This window comes from Nelusetta ayraudi, unplaced genomic scaffold, assembly GCF_046127955.1.
Source record: "Nelusetta ayraudi isolate G7.1 ecotype Tasmania unplaced genomic scaffold, CSIRO-AGI_Nayr_v1 ptg000071l, whole genome shotgun sequence".
Classification (NCBI taxonomy): Eukaryota; Metazoa; Chordata; class Actinopteri; order Tetraodontiformes; family Monacanthidae; genus Nelusetta; species Nelusetta ayraudi.
Window position 1 is genome coordinate 719,348 of NW_027466121.1, and position 21,462 is coordinate 740,809.

Consider the following 21,462-nt stretch of genomic DNA (forward strand, 5'->3'; position numbering starts at 1 on the left):
TCCAATGATACTAATCATGGTTCTGCTCCATTTGGGTCATAGAGTCCAGAAGCTGCTCCATTACCTATTGGTACTAAAACCAAGCATACTCTTTGCTCCTGTATTTACCAAGGGATTTTTGCTCTCCATTTTAAGGTATATCACAGCAGCAACTGCTTCCAGGACATATTGCAGACTAATGAACCTCAGGATCAGGCTTTAATTATGTACCAAACAGCTCATTGCGTTATGTGCAAAGGTGTTGTTGGCAGGAGGCAGCAGAACAGGTTGTATATTGGCAACTTGCTGGCTGCTGACGGTCGATCCTTCCTGTGCACAAGCATCCGAAGCAGGCAACAGTAGTTCCTCAAAAGCTGCACCAGAAAAGACATTTGGAGTAGGACTGGGGAGCGACAGAGCCAAAGCAGAATTCAAAAAGTAAGCCAACTTCACCGCACGGATAAACAAGTCGGGGGAGAGTGGGCGAGTGGGCCGGGTCAATATACCGCAGGGGTTGATTACTGGGCCTCGTGTCTGGTGTGGCCGTTAATCATCCCTGCTCGGTGGAGGCCACGCCCACACAGAGAGTGACAGACGGGCCGAGGGCGGAGGGGAAACGGCGAGGGAGGAAGACGAGATCCGTGCAACCCACCGGAAAATCTGGAGCATTTGAGGTCGGATCGCCACTTCCACAGGATCACTGCTCTAAACCCAATTATCATGCCAAATTATTTAAGTTGTGCGAGCGGTTCCTCCCCCCATCCAAACTGAACCTCTCCAGCCTGCTCCGAGACTATCCGGCCCACCCGGATTTATTTCAAACACGTTTGATAGTCAGGACGTAAAGTCTTGACAGCTGCGCCATTAGGGCGGATGTGAACGGGTGGAAGTTGTGGGAGAGGTAGGAGGGGCTGTAAAAACAGCAAACATCGTGTAAGACAGAAATTCCAGGTGGTCTGCTTGTCGCCGCTCCCTACTGCTAATGCTGATGGAGAGATGTGTTGAGGGTCCTTTCCTCCATTGAGACAAAGCTCATCAATTCCATATCTTTAGTATCTGCAGGCTCGAGGGAAAAGTGTCTGATAGGATTCTATGCACGATTTGACCTTGAATCTAAAACTCCTATTGTATTAAAAATAATAAGTAACAATTTTAAAGCTGTGAGCAGCTGCGTGAAGGACATTGCTCAACTCTGTGATGACTGTTTTTCACTGCATGCATGCAAAACAAAAAATTTCAACCATAAATTTGATCCCGTTTGGGCACGTTGCCATTTTGCACGCCGACTGGCTGCCGCACCGACATGGCTAAGCGAGATCACGAGCCACGTGGCGTCTTTCTAACTACCTTCATATGCCGTATGAAAAAACAAAAAACAAAAACAAATGTAAACATGAAAAAGCTGCATGCACGCACTCATTTCCTGACGGTTATGCTAGTGACTTGGCAGAGAGAGAGGCGCGCTGAACCCGACTCCCTGCTTCCTTCCTGCGGCTGTCTGTGTCATTTGGAGAAAACGATGCTCATCCAAACATTTGCGAAGCTGCAGCCCAGCCAAGAGCCTCCTCGTGCCCAGCAGCCGTGAAATTCTGTCTGAGTTTGTCGAGAAATGTTTCTTCCAAAAAGAAGAAAGAAAAAAAACGACACGACTGCAAGCCATCAACGGGACCCAAGCTCCTCTGCAGCTGCCGAGAGCGAGAGGAAGACCCGAGGTGACGTTTTGCAAAGCGTCCGCTGACTTCAACCGTCTGCAGAATATATCGACCCGAATCAGCTGCGATGCTCGTCAGAGGCGGCGGCGGGTGGGGGGTTGAGGGGCGGCGACGAGCGCCAAGTGTTGCGCGCTGGAAATGGCTGAGGCCAAATGAACACATTAGTGCTTCTATTTTCAGCCTCTGTCATTCATTGGCGTGGGTAAAAAAACTGGTCTGAGGTGGTTGCAAGCACACAAAGCAGGATTTTTAAAAAAATTTTTTTTTCCTAAATATGACATACTTCTGTTAGTTAACTTCAATGCAGTGGTGTATTAATCTTCATAGAGTTGCGCAGTCCTAAAATGGAAGATGGCGATTCTGGGTCGCATTGAAGAAGAAGAGGGAAAGAAAAAGTCCTGGAGCCAAACTATGAATATTTTCAAACTGTCAGAACACCTGACCCAAATATCTCAGAGGATGCTCATAGAGAATGCTGTCGAGCAATATAGCCCACAATGCACGTCACCACTTCGACGCCTAATTAAAATGCTCACTGCAGTTACAGGAGCATGTAAGCTAATTAGCCGATGCAAACAAAAGCTGGCACGCCGACTGCCAGGATGACAGATGGCAATCTGGTGGACCCTTTTAGTTGACAGGGCCAAAAGGGATTGCATACATGTATGAATATATATATATATATGTACACACACACATATGTATGCATGCAATGTGTACACTCAAACTGGCTTAATTTCAGTGTACACATTTCATTTTTACAGACATGTCAGTGTGAGGACAGGTAGCACAAACACGCACAATTCCAATTCAATTCGAAATCATTATTGGTCCATCACAACTGCTGCAAAGGCACCAAAGTGCAGAGCATTAATTTTGGACTATGCTGTTCAACATTTGACTGCCCAGCAAATTCAATATAAAAATGAAATTCAATAAAAGGCAAAGGGTTGGCGGCTCCACCGAGGTGGCTCCGAGATCGTCCCCGAAGTCGAGTCGTGCGCGGAACGACCTCGCTGCAGGTAATTTCATCATGCGTCCCTGCTCAGCCACCGTGCTGAGCAGGGACGCACGTCAGCAGCGCCTCCTGACCAGCGACATCCATCAGCTTCTCCCGGTGGTTCACTGGAAGAAAGTGGCATTCTGCGAGAAAGCCGACGCATTCCTCTCCCTGGCTGGGTCCAAATGGCAGAAACAGATGGAGATCCTTGGCCGTCCTATTTTGAAACTTAGGAGTCTATTGTTTTTATTTATTGAGGGGATTGCTGCTGCTGCGTTGGCACATTCATCCTATGGAAGGAAAATATGGCACCCACTCCAAAAAAACAGAGCGCTCGTAAAGCCTCCGCGGCTAATGGCAACGAAAATTAAAGCGGACGTTTAATATCCGAGATTTCATGCGGCGTGTTGAAATATGCATGATGGATGGAGTCGGGTGCTTTTGTGCAGGATCCGTGGGTTCCCGGCTTTCTTTGAAAAAAAAAATATATATATTTTAGAGTTCTCCTTTTCATATCTGTAGAACCGCCAAAAATGTCTCCCCACCGGCTCTCTTATTTTTTTCAGCTGAATCGCTCCCGCTGCGAAACAAGCACACTGATGATTTGGTGTAGACGTGGCGGCTTGTGAATAATTGACCAAAAGTATGTTATTTTCTAAAATCCGATGGACTCACAATTTATTTGATCAGCAAAGCTACAAAAAACAGCAAAACAAATGAATCCGCTGATGGCTTCAGCAGAAGTGGTTGTTTTAATTTCACACGACAAATAAGAACCAGTTTCACTTGAGTTGCCACAGTAGCCTGAGCTCAGGACGCTTCCTCTTCTGCTTGGATGTTTGAGACAGACAGCTACTGCGGGGGGAGGGGAGGGAAATCAGGGTTCAAGGCTGAAGAGTGCTGATGGACTCCTGAGATGGCGATGTTTACTTGAAGGTAAAAAAAAGTGAAGTTTTTTTTTTTTTTTTTTGTGGTGCTGGTTCGGGCATGTTTACGCACAAGAGACAGGCAGCTGCGTACGTCAGCAGACGTGACGTACGGGGTCACATGACCAGTTCACTTCAAGTGAAAATGGCGCATTATGTTTGGACGGAGGAGGAAACGGATTCTTTTTTTTTTTTTACAGGTAATCAAAGAGAAAAATATAACAACCATTCTTGGTAAACCACGTAATTCTCGTATGGGTTTTAACGAGAATTATTCTCGAGGGATGAGATTTTACGAGAATTGCGGCTTATGCGCTTGACACCATTCAATGGAAACACCTGCAAATCGCAATTGTACTTTTTTTGAATGCCTCGATGACTCACCGATTCTCTTCTTGCTTTTCTGCTCAGGATTTAATAGCTTCTTCTTTTTAACCAGGACTAGGAATTGTTGCTCCGACGCACGGGATGATGGAAGGTTGAAGGTGTGTCTGCGTGCAGGGAGCTTTTACCTCCATCCACCCAGTAATTTTCTGAACATCACTACGCTACACCGGGCACTGTGCAGCAGCAACATAATTTCAGCGCTGGTCACAGTTAATGGAGCTGCCACGTGGATCGACTCACCTCGCTCCCTGATGACAAAGAGAGGCGCTGACTGAAAAGCCACCACGTCCTTGTTGAACGGAGACATCCGTCTCCCTTTCCGCGGCACGGCGGCATCGCGTCGCCCGCAGTGAGCTGCTCTGACGTTAACATTCAGAATTTATGTCTCAAACTAATGAGCTTGTGTTTTTTCGTCCACCCTGACTGACTCACATGACCCACATGTGCACAATTCCTCTTCTAATCCATCGACGTTCGCTCTACACACTTTCCTGTCTGCACTCTGGCGCGCCCACAAAGACAAGCAAGCCTCTTTGGCTGTTTTTTTTTTTTTTTTGTGTGTGTGTGTGTGCAAAGCTTGCAACTCAGCCAGCGTTAAGCATCACTTTCTGTTTTTACATCACTCTTGCTTCTATTTTTTGACCCCACACAAGTGATTTGGCCCTCAGACGCCGGGTCTGAATCTGTAATTATCTAAGAGCCCAAGCAGCGTCCCTGTAATTCTGTTCGGAGTGTTCAGAAAATGCATGCGGGAGGTCAGCACTTCAGGCTGCAGACTCACAAGAACACACACGCGCACGCGCACACACACACTCTAAGGCCTTTAACAATTGTGAAACTGGCGTGCGCGCGAGATTTCCGCACAAAAGACATTGAGTGATTGTAAAAGCTGTGGAATAAAATACAATATTTATTGTGTTTGCGCCGACCCTGCTGCCTTTACAGTAGCGAGCAACAGTCATAACACACCCATCACTGTGTATCCAGACATTGTCAAAGCAATATTGCAAGAGAGTTTGCGCCTCCATGGTGCAAACTTCACTATTTCTTCTGAATGTTTTATTTTCCTGTTTTTTTGCAACTTAGGCTACAGCTTTAGCACCAAGCAGAGTCCACCACAATATCCCAAGGAAGCCAAGGAACATTATCATTGTGATCAGTGGAGGACTTAAAATTAAGGATTCCGGAAATTAAACTTTGCTGAATAGTGGATGGTCCAGTCCAGATAATAGCAGGGACTTAATCAAAAATGGAAGATAATACTTTTCTTTTATGATTTTGTTTTACCCTGGTTCATTTAGGATTGACTAGATCGCGTTTGTCCACAAATCCTTGGGATTCACCAGAGGCGCTGCACCGTGTAGCCCTCTAGTGGTCACGTCGAGTACAGCAACATGACACACATATAGTGGCACATGTTGAGGCAGCCAAAGTTGAATCGCGTTAAGAATGCTCCTCGGTCTCTGGGCCTGTTTGGGGGCCATGTGGCATCAAAGAGAAATGTTTCTACCACGTGTGGGTGACCCTCCCCACGCTACCCTCCCACCCCACCCTTCCTCTGGTAAACAGAGACACTGGAATTCTTTTCCCACCCTGTTTTGCAGCCGTGATCCTCCATTTTCAGGTGATTGAATCCAGACAGGTCCAGTGTGAAATATACTGAGACTATTTCCAGCAGCGATTTTGCAATTCTGCACTGAAGTTGAATCTGAAATGTTTAAAGTGACCCTCACTCTTCTCCATCAGAGTGAAACCTTTCCTAATAAAAATCCTGTTCAGAAAACGAAGCGTTTAAGTACCTACCACTGGGGGATATTTCCAAAACGTCAGTGAACGCCACACTAAGAAGCACCTCGCATTATAAACTACTGTTGCTGGTTGTAAGTGACCCCAAACAGCCGGTCTCAGCAGCACCGTGTGCTGTGATTTCCTCTGCTTCGTGAGCGGCGTCAGTGCGCATGCGTATTTGCGCCACATGCGTTTGGCTCACGAGAGCGTCAATGGCAGAGAGACATCAACGGCGGGAACGGAAGTGTACGCAATGGTTTATAAGTGTAAAAATAATTACCCGAGCAAAACTGATATTACTACTACTACTACGACGACTACTACTACTACTACTAATAATAATGATAATAGGCACTAGACTTTCTGTTTTAGGTTTTTTGAAAGAAAAAAATAACTGTATTTTGTCGAACCAAGGTGAGTTTCAGTTTATGCAGCAAAACGGTGGCATTCACCTATACTTACCCCAAAAACTTTGTACATGGTTCATGTAAAACATAGATACTACATTTATTTAGACAGTGCAACATGAATACAAACAATTGAGAAAAAACAAGGAATAAAGTTCTTTGTTTGATGCTTTAGAAAAGGCATATTAAAAATCGTCTGGTAGCATTAACAATAAAACTATCACAGATACATATATGTTTTTAAAAAGAACAGCACCTTCATTTTTTTTTTTTAGTTCCTCCGTTATCTGTTAGAGACGCTTGACCGCACTCCCGTAGTTTCACGGCGGGCTCTTATTTTCACACCCAACCGGAAGCCCAGGGCCGCTCAGCGGCGTTAGCTTGACGTCACTCCTAATCCCGACGTTCCTGCTTGCGGCCGCTGAGCATCGGAGCGCTGATCCTCCTCCGTGTCGGGAAGGCGTGCGGTTTGCTGTCACACGTCCACCAAACGCTGCTCGTCTCTTTTATTTTTTCTGCTTATTTCTCTCCCCCCCGCCCCCCCCTCGTTTCTCTCTCCTGCCCCGAAAAAGTCCGAGCGGGAACAAAACAGCTGTCCGGCCCAACATGGGTTAGAGAGAGAGACAGCGAGCCATGGATTATCCACTTTGTGCACTTGGGCGAGGATGATGGAGGGGGGACCGGACTTGCTTTCACACAGGCATCCTGACAAAGACTGGGACTAAGAGGGGAACAACGCACATCGGAGATCGCTCGACTCGCCTCCCCTCCCCCCTTTTTCTTTAAACATTTTTTTTTAATTGTATTTATTTAGTTTATTTATTTTCGTTCTTTTTTAAATCTCCCCCCCCCCCTCCCCCTGCGTGTGTTGGAGAGGAGAGAAATGTTCGCAGAACTGCTGTGCGTCGCCGTGGCTCTGGTCCTCTATGTCAACACGCTGGGAGCCGATTTCTGCTACGATGACAGGTACTTCGGATGAATGAATGTCAACACCGTGTTGAGAGTTTCCTACCGGGTTTGTCTTTGTCTTTATTCGTGTCGCTGGCGCCCATTAGCGAACAGTCTCAAAAGCAGAAGCGTGCAACTTTGTGTGTGTGTGTGTGTGTGTGAGATCTGATCACCACCCTCGCCATCAGTCGAGCTGAAGACAAATATTTAATCTGATCCCCGGACTGGTTTGTTTTGTTTAATCAGCCTTCAGCCTGTCACCATTAAATATGACTTAAGCCATCTGGCATATTTTTCTATGATCCCCCTTTCTTGAAATGAAGTTCCTGCACGTTGAACACTTTGAAGGACACTTTTGATGAATCACAGGAATCAGCAGCAGCAAAATAGGTCCGGGCGCCTGGGTGCAAAGTGTTGCAGTCTCCAGAGTCTGGAACTCGCTGCACTCTGCCTTTGAGCAAATAATTGATCTCTGGAGGAGAAGCCGTGCTGCTTCTCAACGGTTCCACGCAGCTCGGGTCCAAGTGTCAAACTGTTCCAAGTGTGCAGTAGGTTCTCTTTTTTTGTGTTTTGGTCCCAATACAGGAAGCAGTTTGTTTTGCATTTGAAATAGCCTAAAGAAGAAGTAGTAGAAGAAGAAAAAGAAGAAGTAAAGGGCTGATGTGGAGTGCACACGTGGCCTCAGCGCGGTGATGCATTGCTCAAAACTGGACATTTGACGAGTGATGGCTGAAGGGTTTTTTGTCAGAGCTTTGAGGCTCGTCAGAGAAACAAACATGCAGCGTTGTGGGTCAAAGACACGTTGTCGCTCTCTCCCGTCAGAATCCTTTCATTCCTTCAGATGCTTCTTTTTGTTTTTATCCGAGACAACAGAGCAGAGCGAATGATGTATCTTCCTATTTAGCCCCCTGTTTGCGGCCTAACGCAGAAACGCTCGGCTTTAGCCTCCTGTTGCGATCGATGCTGTTGCGTCAGGCTTTTTACGTGTACGGAACCACCTTCAAAGATGCGTCGGTTCCCTTTGTGACATCACAGACATGTCACATTCTGCACTACCAGCTAGAAGTAACGAATACACTTTCATCAGTAAACTTTTCCGTTATTACAAACATGAGAACCTTGAGAGCTTAAATGCAGGATATTCAGGAAAAATATGCTACAGAGAGAAGTGAACGCACTTTAAAGCTCTTTTGATGAGCTCTTTAGCTTTTGTGTTGTAGACCCAACTTTCAAAGCACACAGGCGACCCGGTCAAGCCTCCTTAAAAACTTCCCCACTGACTGTTGCTGCACCCTCACTACTGCTGCTGCTGCATACAGGACACTTCCTCCTTCCTGCACGGCACCTTCCTACAGGCCTCATTACCTGAAGCCAGATCCTCGCCCCCGCCGCACGTTCCCCTGCGCCTGTTGCACTTTTGCACCCCTGGTGCAGCCGATTCCGCCGACTCCTGTGCAGCGCGCAGTGTTCTCCGTGCCCCGTAAAACCTGTCAGGGAGTGGCAGCGCCGGCCGAGAGGTTGAAAGTCTCCTGCTTCCTGCTGCCTCTTGCTGCTGCGGCGAGACTTCACCCTCCGAACTCGAAAAAGTGTGAGACTGTGAGCCAGAGAGTGATTACTCCGCGGAGGGATCTTGTTAGCGTAATGATTATCAGGCCCGTTGCAGTGTGATTCCAGGCCATTTCTCTCTCAGAAAAAAGAAGGGGGGATGAAAGAGCAGGCTGGCTCGTGCCAAGGTTCCTTGCCTGCCGTGATCACGCCTGGGACGCGCTTTTTTTCGGTTGCGTGCGATCCGTTCTTTTTGTTTTTTTTCTGTCCCCCCTAAACGCCATGTGTTTGGCTCAGGCGGCCGCGCAATTAGCAGCCGTCTCCTGTCCCCCCTGGCTCCGCGGGCGGGCGGGGGATGAGAAGGGAGGGGAGGGCGCGACACGCAAACAGAGAGATATAATTCCGCTAAGTAAACAGGCTCGGACTCACAGACGGATCTCGTTCGTTAAGGCCTCACAAAGAACAAAAAAACAAAAAACAAAAGGCTGACACGATGTGCTGACGGTGAGGGAGCTTGTCAGCGGAGTAAATACTTAATGGGAGGAAGTGCCATGAATCAAAAGAGCGATCCCGGGGCCGTCACCCAGCGGGCGCCTGCCGAGGCAAAAATTATTCCTTCGGGGAGAGTCTGACAGTAATTTATATGCTTTTAAACCGGCCCTTGGCAGCCGTGTGACACGGGGCGCGGAGCCGCGAGTCATCGCGCTCTTCTCTCGCAGGCTGACGTGTTTAAAGGGGACGGGTGACCCCGTCTCTTCTGTTATGATGTCCTGATGGGAAGGAGCCAAATAATTAAACGGCCGACCCATCCATTCATTTTCTTTCACCGCATGTCCAGCGGGAAGAAGTACCTGAAGAGAATCCACACGGACGCAGGGAGAGCTCGCTGACTGCACGCGTGATTCGACACCACTGCACCTTTATGTTCTTGTGATTTTGTCTGTTTGACATTGCTTCCGGTCTAAAACAGGACGGACTGTGCTAGCCGTTCCGTAACCGAGCTTAAAAAAAACAAGACGGGGTGTATTCGTAGGCGAGTGTGAGACAAGTGAGAGCAGCTACACAGCAGGTACAAAGGACCCCTGAGGACTGACCGTCGATCAGATGCATCACGACTGTCTGCTCCTTTCCTTTCCGAGTCAAAGTTCATGTCCAGACATTATTAATAGATGAACTTAATGGCAAATAAATGAATTGTAGACGAGGCTCTTTGACCTCGCAGTCACACACGGCCAACAGTGGCCACATTTGCGCGAACCCGCCCGAGGGATATTTTCCCCTGGTTCCCCCTGTCACACTCATCATCTAGACGTGCGGATACGACACCTGCACTGGAAAATGGGAAGCATTCGTCATGTAGTTCATATCTCTGCCGCCATAAAGCACAGTTAGGGCTGATTGAAGAAAAGGCCTGAGCCCGAATGCATGTCAGGAGGAAAAAATACTGGCGCAATATTGGGAGAATCGCTCCGAGCCCTGCGTGCAAGAGGCAGGGTGCAGTATAACAATAGGAGCGGCGCTTTATGGCCGAACTCCCGCAATGAGAAGGAGCCGAGCCGTGTTCACTGTTACACTGCGGCTCGCTGTGTCGTTTCGCCATCCTGGCGGTCTTTCAAGGAGAACAGGGGTCAGGGCTGCGGGTCAGCCAGGAATTTAATTTTAATCTCCACTGCGACAGCGCTATATAACAAGTAGGGCTGTCCGTTGACTAACATTTCTAATCGCGATCAATCACATTAGTGTCCTGAGTTAACTTGTGATTAATCCCAAATTAATTGCCCTGCTCTATATGTAACTTCACAACATATTCATTTTATACATTTATTTAGCACTGAGCCATGTGCTCAAACAGACAAGTCTTCTGACATTTTCTGACAACAGGGCAGCCTAACCCTAACGCGTTAACTTCGACAGCCCTGATTACAGCCCTGGTGTCTAAGTGTTTCGAAGGCCCAGTGGTCCAATCTGGCAACCAAAATATTTTAAACAAAGTATATCCACTATAGCCTCCTAGGCAGGACTGCGTGCGTGTTGCACGACCAAGAATGTTCAGGTGAACCTGCTTGTACAAACCTAATCTGCACAGTTGCAGATGACATGAGACAGAATAAAATGCTTGGAGTATTTCCCTCTGTCCAGCAACTCCTGTCAAGATGGTGAATGGACTGCACTCGTGTTTTCTTTCTTCCAAGCTTTTGGCCCCACAAAGAGCTTTTGCACTACAGGTCACTCTGACCCATTCACACGTACACACACACGCACACACACACACACAGTCACACATACAAGGAGCTATCAGAGGGAATTCAGACGCCTATGACGCACAACATCGGGCGCAGGTCGAGTTGGGCTGAGTGTCTTTCCCAAGGACGTGTCGACATGTGACCAGGAGGAGAACTTCTGCGCAGTGACACAGCTGCCCCGAGGCAGGGCTGAGTGGAGGAGTACACAGCAGATTTTTCTGGTTTGAAAACATAGTAATAGTGCTGCCATTTTGATGGTTTATTTTTTGCTTTATCTACTCCGAAAATATTTATTTTCTCTAAGATTTCCTATTTTGCTTAAGCCCATGCAAAAGCCAATCATCTGATTATGGTTTCCTCAATGGTAGGAGCCAGTAGCTAGAGGTTGATACCGCCACCTAGTGGATTGGAAGTTGTCCCAATTTGGCTTCATGGAAGATGCTATGTTTGAACACAGCAAGAGTACCAGACGGCAACTGAAATCGCGTCTGGCAGTGATTCGGATTACAATTCATCGGTTAAATATGATCGCGCTTCACGACTGATTATAATTAAAGCAATGTCTTCATGCCCTTTTCAACTGACGTTAGCCACATGTAGACGAGAGAAAAATAACAAGAGTCATCGTGCCATCCAAAATGATGTTGGGCAGATTGTTTTCTTGCATGCGACTGAGTGCATGAGCTGCATAGAAATTGTTAACTCTACCGCTGCCAGTTAGAGTGATGAGTCGCCTTCGGGGTGTGTTCCAGCCTGCTCTCTCACACACACTCACTGCGATCTTATAGATTACCCTCCCTGCTCTTGAGCTTGACAGATGCGATGAGCTGCGCCCAACTCATTTCTCCGTGCCGGCGCGACGTCGTGCAGTTTTGGCCGTGTAGAGGCGGAGGGTCACGCTGAAGGACGCAGCATCCCCGGGCCTGGCCGGTGATTTATAACGCTCAGACAGTCGCTAACAGCCAGTCGCTCCTCAGCTCCACGCCCTGGAAGCTTTATTATAGAAGTGAGGATTATGGGGCATAAATAAACACTTCACGCTGATGCAGTCTGTTGCGAGGTGTGAGTGAATGAGGGCAGAGAAGCCACACGGAGCCCCGGGGGGAGATTCATGCTATCCAATACACATAACAGCCGGATCATGTCAAGACAATAGCCTATCGTTGGTGTTTATGGCGCTAGCTTGATTTAACTTGGCTTCTGCAAGTTATTTCTTTAATTTTGCCATATTTTTACATTTTACTCATTTTCAGATTTTTTAAGATTTATTGATCGCTGTTCTAGTCCAGCAGCTTTCCAGGATTAGTCCAAAATTGAACAAAAGAACATATTTTCCCCTCTGTTTACAGGCTCCTGAATAAATGCCCAGTTCCTGCTAAAATTGACGCTTTGTTAGAGCTTGTGCATGTTTGGCAGGAGATACAAACAAGGCAGCTAATAGGTGGTCTCAGAAGGTGGAACAATCATCTGGCTGGGATTGTTGCCACTAACCTGGGAGAAGTATCTGTGAGGTATTGCCGACCTTTGTGACAACACAAAGGGCTGCCCGCGCACACCCTCTGAAAGAAACAGAGCAAACAAAAGGTGCAAAAGGATGTTTTTCTTTTCTTTTTTTGTGCACGTCTGTGGCATTTAGACAGAAATACAGGCACTGTAATTGATGGCGCTGTGTGGTCCTTGCTGAATGGAAACCAGCCTGTGTTGACCTACCTGGCCTCCAGATGGACCCTCATAAACGGCCCCCGAAAAGCCTGTTGCCTTGGCACCACGTTGAACTCCACTCTCACGGCCTGAAATGCATGACGGGCTGGTTGCGGTTATGTTGAGGGCGGCAACCCAGCATTTTGAGTATCTCTGCTTTTTTTTTTTATGGTCAGGGGTTCTCTGTCTGCACCCTATAATTACCGTCCTGTCTGCGCAGTGGGACTCACGACATGGTTTTGTAGACGTAGCTGCCTCGCTGCCCCCCTCTTTCTACCCTCCTTGTCTGCCTCCCCTCGAAAACCCCCAGAAGAGGCTTTTAGGCCTTCAGCTCCCGTCATCCATCGGCTTCCTCCAGATGGTCCCATTTGGGTTGTTCCTGCACTTAAGAGGGGAGCTGAATTCAAATGGAAAATGATGTGACTGTCTAATTGCCAGAGCGGACACGTCAGGTTGGGGTAAAAGGGGACGGAGTGACAGAGTGGCAAGAAGATATCATCACCGATGTCACAATGGTGTGCTGGTAGCTCCATCTTCAAGGGTGTTTTTCTTATATTTGTGGTTTGTGCATAAAAAATTACTTTGCATGGATGCCAAGGTTAAGGTTTTTTTTTTTTTTTTATCTATGTTCACCAGCTTATTATTATTTACTAGTTCTTAGAAGGATTGACAATAAGACTTAGTGTCCTGATTGGATGATTGTTCTAAGTGGCAAAAATACAGTCAGTCTTGATTTTTTTACAGTAGCATCCATGATTTCTGTATGGAAATACTCTACCAATTACCCGGGAAGTGGTTCAACAAATATGTTTTTGTTTGAATTTTTCACTTGAAAAACTAGCTGAGCTGAATCGTCTTCTAATGCCTGCGCATTTCTTTTTCTTCTTGTCAAAAAACTTGAGGTCACACATTGGGTGTTAGGTACAGGAATTGAAATAAATCTTCAATTGCTTCGCAACCCAGTGGCATTTCAATGCATTTCTAGATTTGGTCTCAGTGGAGCCTAACGGTTGTGAAAGCTAGCAGCTTGTTTTTTTCGTCTTGCAATCAGTAAAGAAAGAAATTGCAAATCAAGTAAACGGAAAATTAATACAAAGCATGTTGAAAAAGAAAAAAAGCTGAGCAGAGCCAGTTGCTCTGTTGCCGAGCAGGAAATATGATGTTCCCACATTTCCTTGATGAAACCACTGGGGAGCACAATCTGTTGGCATGACAGTATGGAGAGCGTGCCAAATCCTGTTTTCTGATTACTTTTTCTTGCAGATATTTTAAGATGAAAGGGCAGTTTGAGCAACAGTCACAGATTATATTACTGCAAGTGATCACAGTCAAATTTGTGAGTCAACAAACTCAAATGCGAAAAAGTTTTCAGAGCTTTTTTCCCCCCCAGAAACATGACGCAGTTTCCTGCATTTGTATGCTTGTTGCCAGTGGTTGTTTTCTCTTAAGCTTTGACAGACTAGAGATATCATCTTACGATGTCTTACCACAGATGGATTTGATTTCCATCATTCTATTACCTTGTTTTCCAGTAGGACTTTAAATTGTTACTTTAAATGAGCCACATACAGCAAGATAAGATACTTTGGTGGAGGGTCATTTGTTCCTAAAATAAGTCTTAATGAAGGGTTCAGATAAGTGCGTGTGCTGCTTCCCTTTGCCACAAAATCTTACAGAATCACTTGAGGCACTGGGAATCTTGGACAGAGTGAGTTCATATTTAGGTCAGCGGTAAACAGCTGACTTGCTATGATGCTCCATTTTCTTCCTCCACTATTCAGGCCTAAAAATAGAGGCAGCATTTATTGTATCTGTGTTGTTTATGACACAGTAAATGTAGCCCTTAATATGTTGCACCTCTCTGTATTAAATCATGTTATTGACTTCACGTTTGAATTAGTGGCAGGTAGGATGAAAAAAACAAACAAACAGTTATTCACAGTAAGACAGAAATAAGAAATGAACAAGCTTTTCAGTGTGGTTACCTGAAAACCTGTCTTGGTCACAGCAAACTTTGACCCATGCAGTCATGACTAATTGTTACATAACCTGGTCATTATTAGAAGGTGGAAATTTGTGATAGTGATCATTTGTGCTGGTGCAGTGCACAAGACCTTGACCTTGGTCTTTTTTAAATTAGAAACAAGAGATTATCTCTGCTCTTGCGTCATTGTGGTCAGAGTAGCACAGGCAAATGCAGATAGACACAAGGACATTAATTACCCTTAAGTAACATCTAATACTAGATTGAGTCACCCTGTTTTGCAGACTCCCTCTAATGTGGAGCAGATGTTTAATACAGCTTTTCAGTAATCCCAAGAAGGTATTAAAGCTGCCACTGTGCATTTTCACCAACATGAAGAGTCTCTCCCGCTCCCATATATCTGCCCTGCGCTTCCTTATGGAATGCATTACCTATTGATCACAGGTTACACTCCCTTCATTACAGCACAAGTCTGGAATGATTCGACTTTGCCGGTCTAAGTTGCTAATTGGTCTAGACAAGGGTTTGGATTTGGAGGGATAATGCTGCCTGATGGCTCTTAAGCTGTGGCCACTCGCAGGCTCTTGGCCCTCTTCATATTAATGGGATTAACAAGAGTGTGGGTAAGAGGGGGCACAACGTGTAAGCAGAGAACCCCGAGCTGTTTGAGACAAAACTTCCCCCTGTCCCCAATATCCAACAGCGATGCTATAGTTGGCCCTTTTCTGTTCCAGGGGAAGGAAAGGCCACCCTTCTTCTCTGGGCTTCTCCAGCTCGGTGGCCTTATTCCCCGACAATAAGTGCTTGCTTGTTTCGGGAAGGTTATGACACAAGTTGGCCGGTTCAGGAGCAAGGCTTTTGTCCATTGTACGATGCCCTCTTTTCTCCCTGGACCCAATGCTGAAGGCTATTTGTCCCCATGCAGAGCAATTAAATCCCAGTGGTGTCTGCCGGTTGTTTATGGGGGACAAACAAATAAGATAGCGAGTACTGCTGCAGCTTTCGCAACCAAAACTCTCTAGCGGGAGCGGTTGTTATGCTCGAGCATGACGTGTTAGTGTTTGCAAGGGACCTGGACGAAAAAATAAATGCAAAGGATTCAGAGTTGGGAGATCAACAGAAGCTTCTTTGTTTTTCTGAGTTATACTGGTTCAGCTTGCTGGCATGTTGTTGGATTGTGGACATTTGGCAGGAAAGATGACGCGTCAGTCAGCACGCCCGAGAAAATGCAGCCTGACAAGTTTCAGCGCCCGTTGCCAGGTTGGAGATCAACCATCAGTTTTTGGCAATGGGTGACAGAGCAGTTGCATATTTCAGTGACTTGCACTGGACCGTTCATCAACAATCCTCCTTTTGAAAAGAGTTAATCACAAAAAGGGTGGCATAACTAAAAAAAACAACCCAGTTATTGATGGCCTTTCTGTTGTTTTTGCCGTTATTTGTCTAGGATGGATTGAACCGGTGCAAGAGTGCCGCAAAGAGACATTCTGTACTGAGGACAACAAGGGACTCCTGGGATTTCTTTCCTGAGAAAAATGTCAGGAGCATTTATATGAACAAGTGCCTCAAAACAACTCCATGCCATGGAAATTATGACCACAGCTAAAGAGGAAACGACAAGGGATGTTATTATATAACAAATCCTGTGTAGGAAGGAGGTCAGGAGGGATAAGGTCAAGACAACTCTGGATGGGTTGACAGTTTGTTTGTCTATCAGCGGGGCCAAGATCATTCTTGCCTAACGCTAATGACAGTCATTTTAACCTCTACTATGTGTGAGTGTGTGTGTGTGTGTGTGTGTATGGGAAGTAACCACAGCAAACCTCAATCCAAAGCACTGATGCATCGTAATGCATCATTTTTCCATCAGTGACAGATTGATCTTTGTTCCTAAGAAACATGACTGCTGGTTGGACTTTGGCTGCGTGTTCAGTTGGTCTTCATCTAATGTTTAGACAAGAAATCCATTACTCTGTTAAATTTAGATCACACCTTCACTTCCTTGAAGTCGTAGCAGTGGTTTAATTGGGGAGCAAAATAAGCAGATGATCAAGCTCTTGCCTTTTTGTGTTTTAATTGCTCTAGCGTTAATTCTGGACCAACAAACCTTATGCTGTTTAGAAAGAACGGTGGAGTGTTGGTGACATCCACCAAGCAGCCTAAACATTTAAACCACTAACTGTTTGGAGCCCTGATCATCTCTTTATTCTTTTAGGAGCACGGGGAAGCTACTGTCGGTGCTCCATCGGCGTGGTTTACTTCAGTTGGTTTTAAATGTTGTGGCTGTTCTGTCTATTTACTTTCTGCTCTTGTTGTGGCGAAAGTTTCAAGTGAGTCAAGTTTAGGGCCAAAGGGCCTGACGAGTCACGTCTGCTGCTGTTAGCACCCCTGCTTGGACGTAGTGCAGCTGCTTCAGAGCTAAGATGAGCACTCAAAAGGCGCGTTTCCTTACGAGGAACAATAGTTTTACTTCAACACAGCACAAGACAAACATAAGAAAGTTCAGCGTGTTTTCCATTAGGCACAAATGAACAAACAAAATGGTAATGAAAAACATTTGCTGTTTAACAATCAGGCTCGAAAGCCGTGACGAAGCAAACGGGAGATGCTGCCAAATGCGAGAAATCTGATTTTTTTTTATTCCGTAAAAGTCAAACCAAAAGGCAACAAATAATCAAATGCAGCGGTAGGGTGTGTTTGTTTGTTTGGTGTGAATGGCATGTGGTGCTAGGAAGCAAACCCAGATCAGGCCGGTTGGGCTTATATAGTCATATATTGTGGTCAATCCGGGGTGAAACGCCACTCTCCTGGGACCTGTTGGAGAATGTCAAACAAAGGTCTTGGGACCATCACAACGGTATTCAGTAAATGTATAGAAAAAACAAATAAGAAGAGAAGAGCAAAATAAAAGTGAAACCCTAATATTTGTATTTCTTGGCTTCCAATGAAATAACTTAACGTGGTTGATTCTGGGATCACTGACTCAACCTGTGGTGAAGCCCTTGGGAGTTCTTGCGCTTTACAAGTATTTAAGTACTTGCAGAAGTACAAGGAGATATAAATATATGAACTTTGCCTGCAAACAGTTCAGAGATGTAGAAAAGAAAACATTCCTGTCTATTTTGAATGGGAGATAGCAAACGCCAGGGGATTTGCAAGGTACTGAAGTACCCTTGAATTATAAACTGCACAAAGCTGAAGAGCAAATTAGAGACTGTCCACTTGTGGACTCCAAACAGTCACCTCTGTCAATGTCACCTCCTCCCTCTCCTCCCCTCACTTCCTCCCTCGGACCAGACCGCAGCGGCGGGGGGAGGCCCATCTTTTCTCTGCCTTTAATTGATACCGTCCATCCCTCGGAAACCAGCGCGCGGTTTTCGGTACTCAGCAAAATGCGTGCAAGGCGCAACAGCCAGTGGCGTGCCACCCTCTGGGACACCGCAGGTTATTCACAACCAGACATCCAGTCTAGCCCGGGTTTTAGTATAGTTTCGTTCAAGTAAGTTTAGACGAAAACACAAAATAACCGCAGCAATGAAACCCTCGCAAAAGCCCCTTCATTAAACAGTGCTGCAGTTGAGGCGATAGTTCAAGACCGTCCAGGACTGTAATCTCAGCCCGAAGGAGAGTTTTGGACTGAATTGTTGTGCGGATTAACAAAAAAGTGAAACACATATTTAGCTAAAGATTCTCTTTTGGGCCATCCATCACTGCTTTCTCCTGTATTTTCCTCCACAGTGCTGCTCCTCCTCACCAATTACACCTGCAATAGAGTCATAAGTGATCATATGTTTTATTCAGCCATGAATTTTTTTTGTGTGTTGGTATGTACGTGGCATAACCAAGTCCACTCAGATGTGGTGTCAATTGACAACTTATAAAGTGGCTTGTTGTGGCTCGGCGAGCCAGACGAGTCCGACATGTGCCCATATGGGGAACAGCTTGCGTCGTATTGTATTTCTTGAACAGAGCCAACTGTCTCATATGCTGGGTTTCTCTCGCGCTCGCGCTCTGTCACTGCGAATAAAGTCACTCCAGTGATGGATTGACTGAACCAGGCCTTGATTGGAGAGGCTTTTTTTGGCTGCCTCTGCTCGTCTTCGACCTGTCGGGATGTGACTTTCCCCCCCCTCGGGCTATACAGCTAAGTGAGCTCTTCCTCGTTGGCAGGAGGTGGATGCACACAATTGGCCTGGAGTTTATTTTCCAAGCCAGGAGGATGTTTGGGTTGGGAGAAAGTGTGCACAACGGTTTCTTTTTTCCTAAGTAGCCCTGAAATTTGAGGATATGGAAAGAGAATCTGTCAGCGGTTCCGGCAGAATAATGACACGTCTTCTCGAGAAAATACACTGTTCACCTGAGATGTTTAGAGTCTCGGAGAAGTTCAAATAGAGACGCTTGATTGACCGAGTGATGGACCATCATTGCATTCGAGGGCAGGTCCGATCCTTGATTGCTAAAGTGTGACCATGAATGCACGGACGCTTGCTGCAACCTGTATCAGACACGTGTTGTCCCGACGATGAACTCAAGCTGCTTAGGGTCCTCTAACATTTGCCTGATTAGATGTTAAGAGGGTCCAAACCCACAGCGGGATCCCCCAAGTGGCTCGTCGGTAACGTGTCCGGCCGGCACAGTAGACACATTTCTTGCTGCCACATGTTGGAAACATCAGCGGCTGCTTTAATTAGGAAGCAGTTTTAAGGCAAATCCATCCGCAGTGCTGGTGGCTCCCAAGCTTTGTTTTTCTTTGGAGTGAGTGACTGGTTGGGCTCGCTGATGAAGACCCGAACATTCAGTAACACAAGCCTGTTGCTTGTTTAAACAGAGTGTCACTCAAGAGGGGGACGGGGAGGTCTTATGCTGAGGTGGAACGCCTGAAGACGAAGCTTTTATCTTTGTCTTTGTTGTTAAAAATAAATTTGTCTAATTAACTTTTTTCCATCAATTCTTCACAGATGGTTCTGTTGCACAGCTTTCAAAAATGCCCCAACTTGTTGCCCAAATACCGTCACAGTGGTCAATTCCAGTGAATGGACTGATCACAGTAAGCAGACTGCACATCAAATAAACTGTCACATCTGTAAACACACTGTCTGATAATTTCTATTTCATATTATGTATGTTGCAAAGGCTGATTTGATCCATCGTGCAGCACAGTGCCAGTCATTTTTCTTAAAAAAAAAAAAAAACACTCCAACACTAAAGTGGGTGGGTGGAAAAGCACATAAACACACTTTTTCTTTCTAAAATTCCCCTTGAATATTTGTGACATGCTACAGAGGAACTCCAGTCTATGGTGAGGCCCCAGAAATAGGATTATCTTTCGCCTCTACTGCAGAATTTGTACACTTGCGCAGATGCAGAACGTCACATAAGGCGCTGAGCCCCCGGAACAAATGATTAGTGGGTCGCCTCAGCCGCCTCCGCCGCTTCTCATTAGCAACACTTTTAAACATGTGCTGTGGGTGCGTCGCCTCCGCTTGATTGATGGGGCTGACAGCTGAAGCGAAGCAGGCAGGCCTCCGGTATCTGGCCGTCCCGCCGGCTCCCCGGGGACCCGGCCCCGTTGTCTGAGGACAATGGATCTTTATTGGCTCCTATGATTATGCCACCTCCTCGACCACGAGCCCTGCTGCTCGCTGCCGTCTAGTTCCTCACGCCCGCCGCTGGCAGCTCGTTCTGAGGTTATTGATTTTCAGCAAAGGAATAATCTGCCATCGTTTCCCGGTGAGAACACAGATGCCTTGCGCTTATTAGGTGAATAAGGGTTTAATTTGTTTCTTCGGAGCAGGCATGGCAAGGCTCATTCCTTCGCTCACTGATGTTTCAATCCATTATGAAAAATGAATGGCTTTTAGGTCTGTTTCCCGCAGCGCCGCTGCTTTGTACTCTGGCTCGTGAAATATATTCTTTTGCGGAGGCCGGGGCGGATTACATCTTGAAATAGATGAAACTAAAAAAAAATAAAAAAATCCAACCCTAAGGAGCTTGGATCATATACAAGACAGGGTGTTTAGCATTTGACATGTTGCATACGGCTCTTAGTCCGGCCAGGATTCATGTGGGAACCGTTGACGTGCGTTTGACCGTACATCATGAGGATGAATGATTGATGCGTGCTGTCACGACAAACTGCTGACTTGGCCGGATTCTCCCTGGCCTGTTTTGAAAAGCAATGATTTTTTAATTTGCGGTAACATTGTGACATCAGCATATACATCAGCGGAATATTTGACTCTCCATTAAAAGGACATACGAGCTGTTTCCTCTCCTCAGGCCGAGTGACATGGAGACCTTCAAGGTTCCTTACCTTGGAATAGCTGGAGAGACACATTTTGAAGGTCAGAAGCTCGACTAAATGCGCTCATCTATTTATTCATAGGACCTGAAAATTTCAAATGAAATGTGCAACAGAAAAAAAAAAAAAAGGTTTTCAACCATCTGGTGGAAAGCTCTTGAGAAATGAGGTTTTGGTCAGTGAATTTTTTTTTCCTGAAGCTGTTTAGGAGGCTACACAGTTGCCTCCGTGGTTGGATTACTATCATATATTTATTTATTAGCGCACAGAAAATATCCCTCTTTCTCAGCTTGGCTGTGTTTACACATTCTGTTTCTTGTCAGCCTAATTGGCCTGTGTTTTCAGGGTAATTTGTGTTTCACACTAAGTTGCAAACTTGGCTTCCACTGCGTGCAATCACGGTTTCCCATCTGAGAGGCGTGATTAGACCGCGCTCGCTCTTTACAGTCTGCTTCATTCAAGGCCTCCTATTGTAGCTTTTTTTGTGTATGTTTCTTTATTTTATATTTAATCAAATATGAGGAGTTGATTCAGGAAAAAG

The 21,462-nt window shown here is 46.0% G+C and overlaps 1 protein-coding gene across 1 annotated transcript in view; it reads left to right on the top strand.

Annotated features, from left to right (window-relative positions):
- The first annotated feature begins 6,984 nt into the window (after window positions 1-6,984).
- Window positions 6,985-21,462, top strand: part of tmtc2b (transmembrane O-mannosyltransferase targeting cadherins 2b) — an 86,330-nt gene continuing 71,852 nt past the window's right edge. The window contains exon 1 of the mRNA XM_076042706.1: window positions 6,985-7,165. Within this exon, the coding sequence (XP_075898821.1) occupies window positions 7,083-7,165 (83 nt within the window). The 5' untranslated portion in view covers window positions 6,985-7,082. The remainder of the gene's footprint in view (window positions 7,166-21,462) is intronic.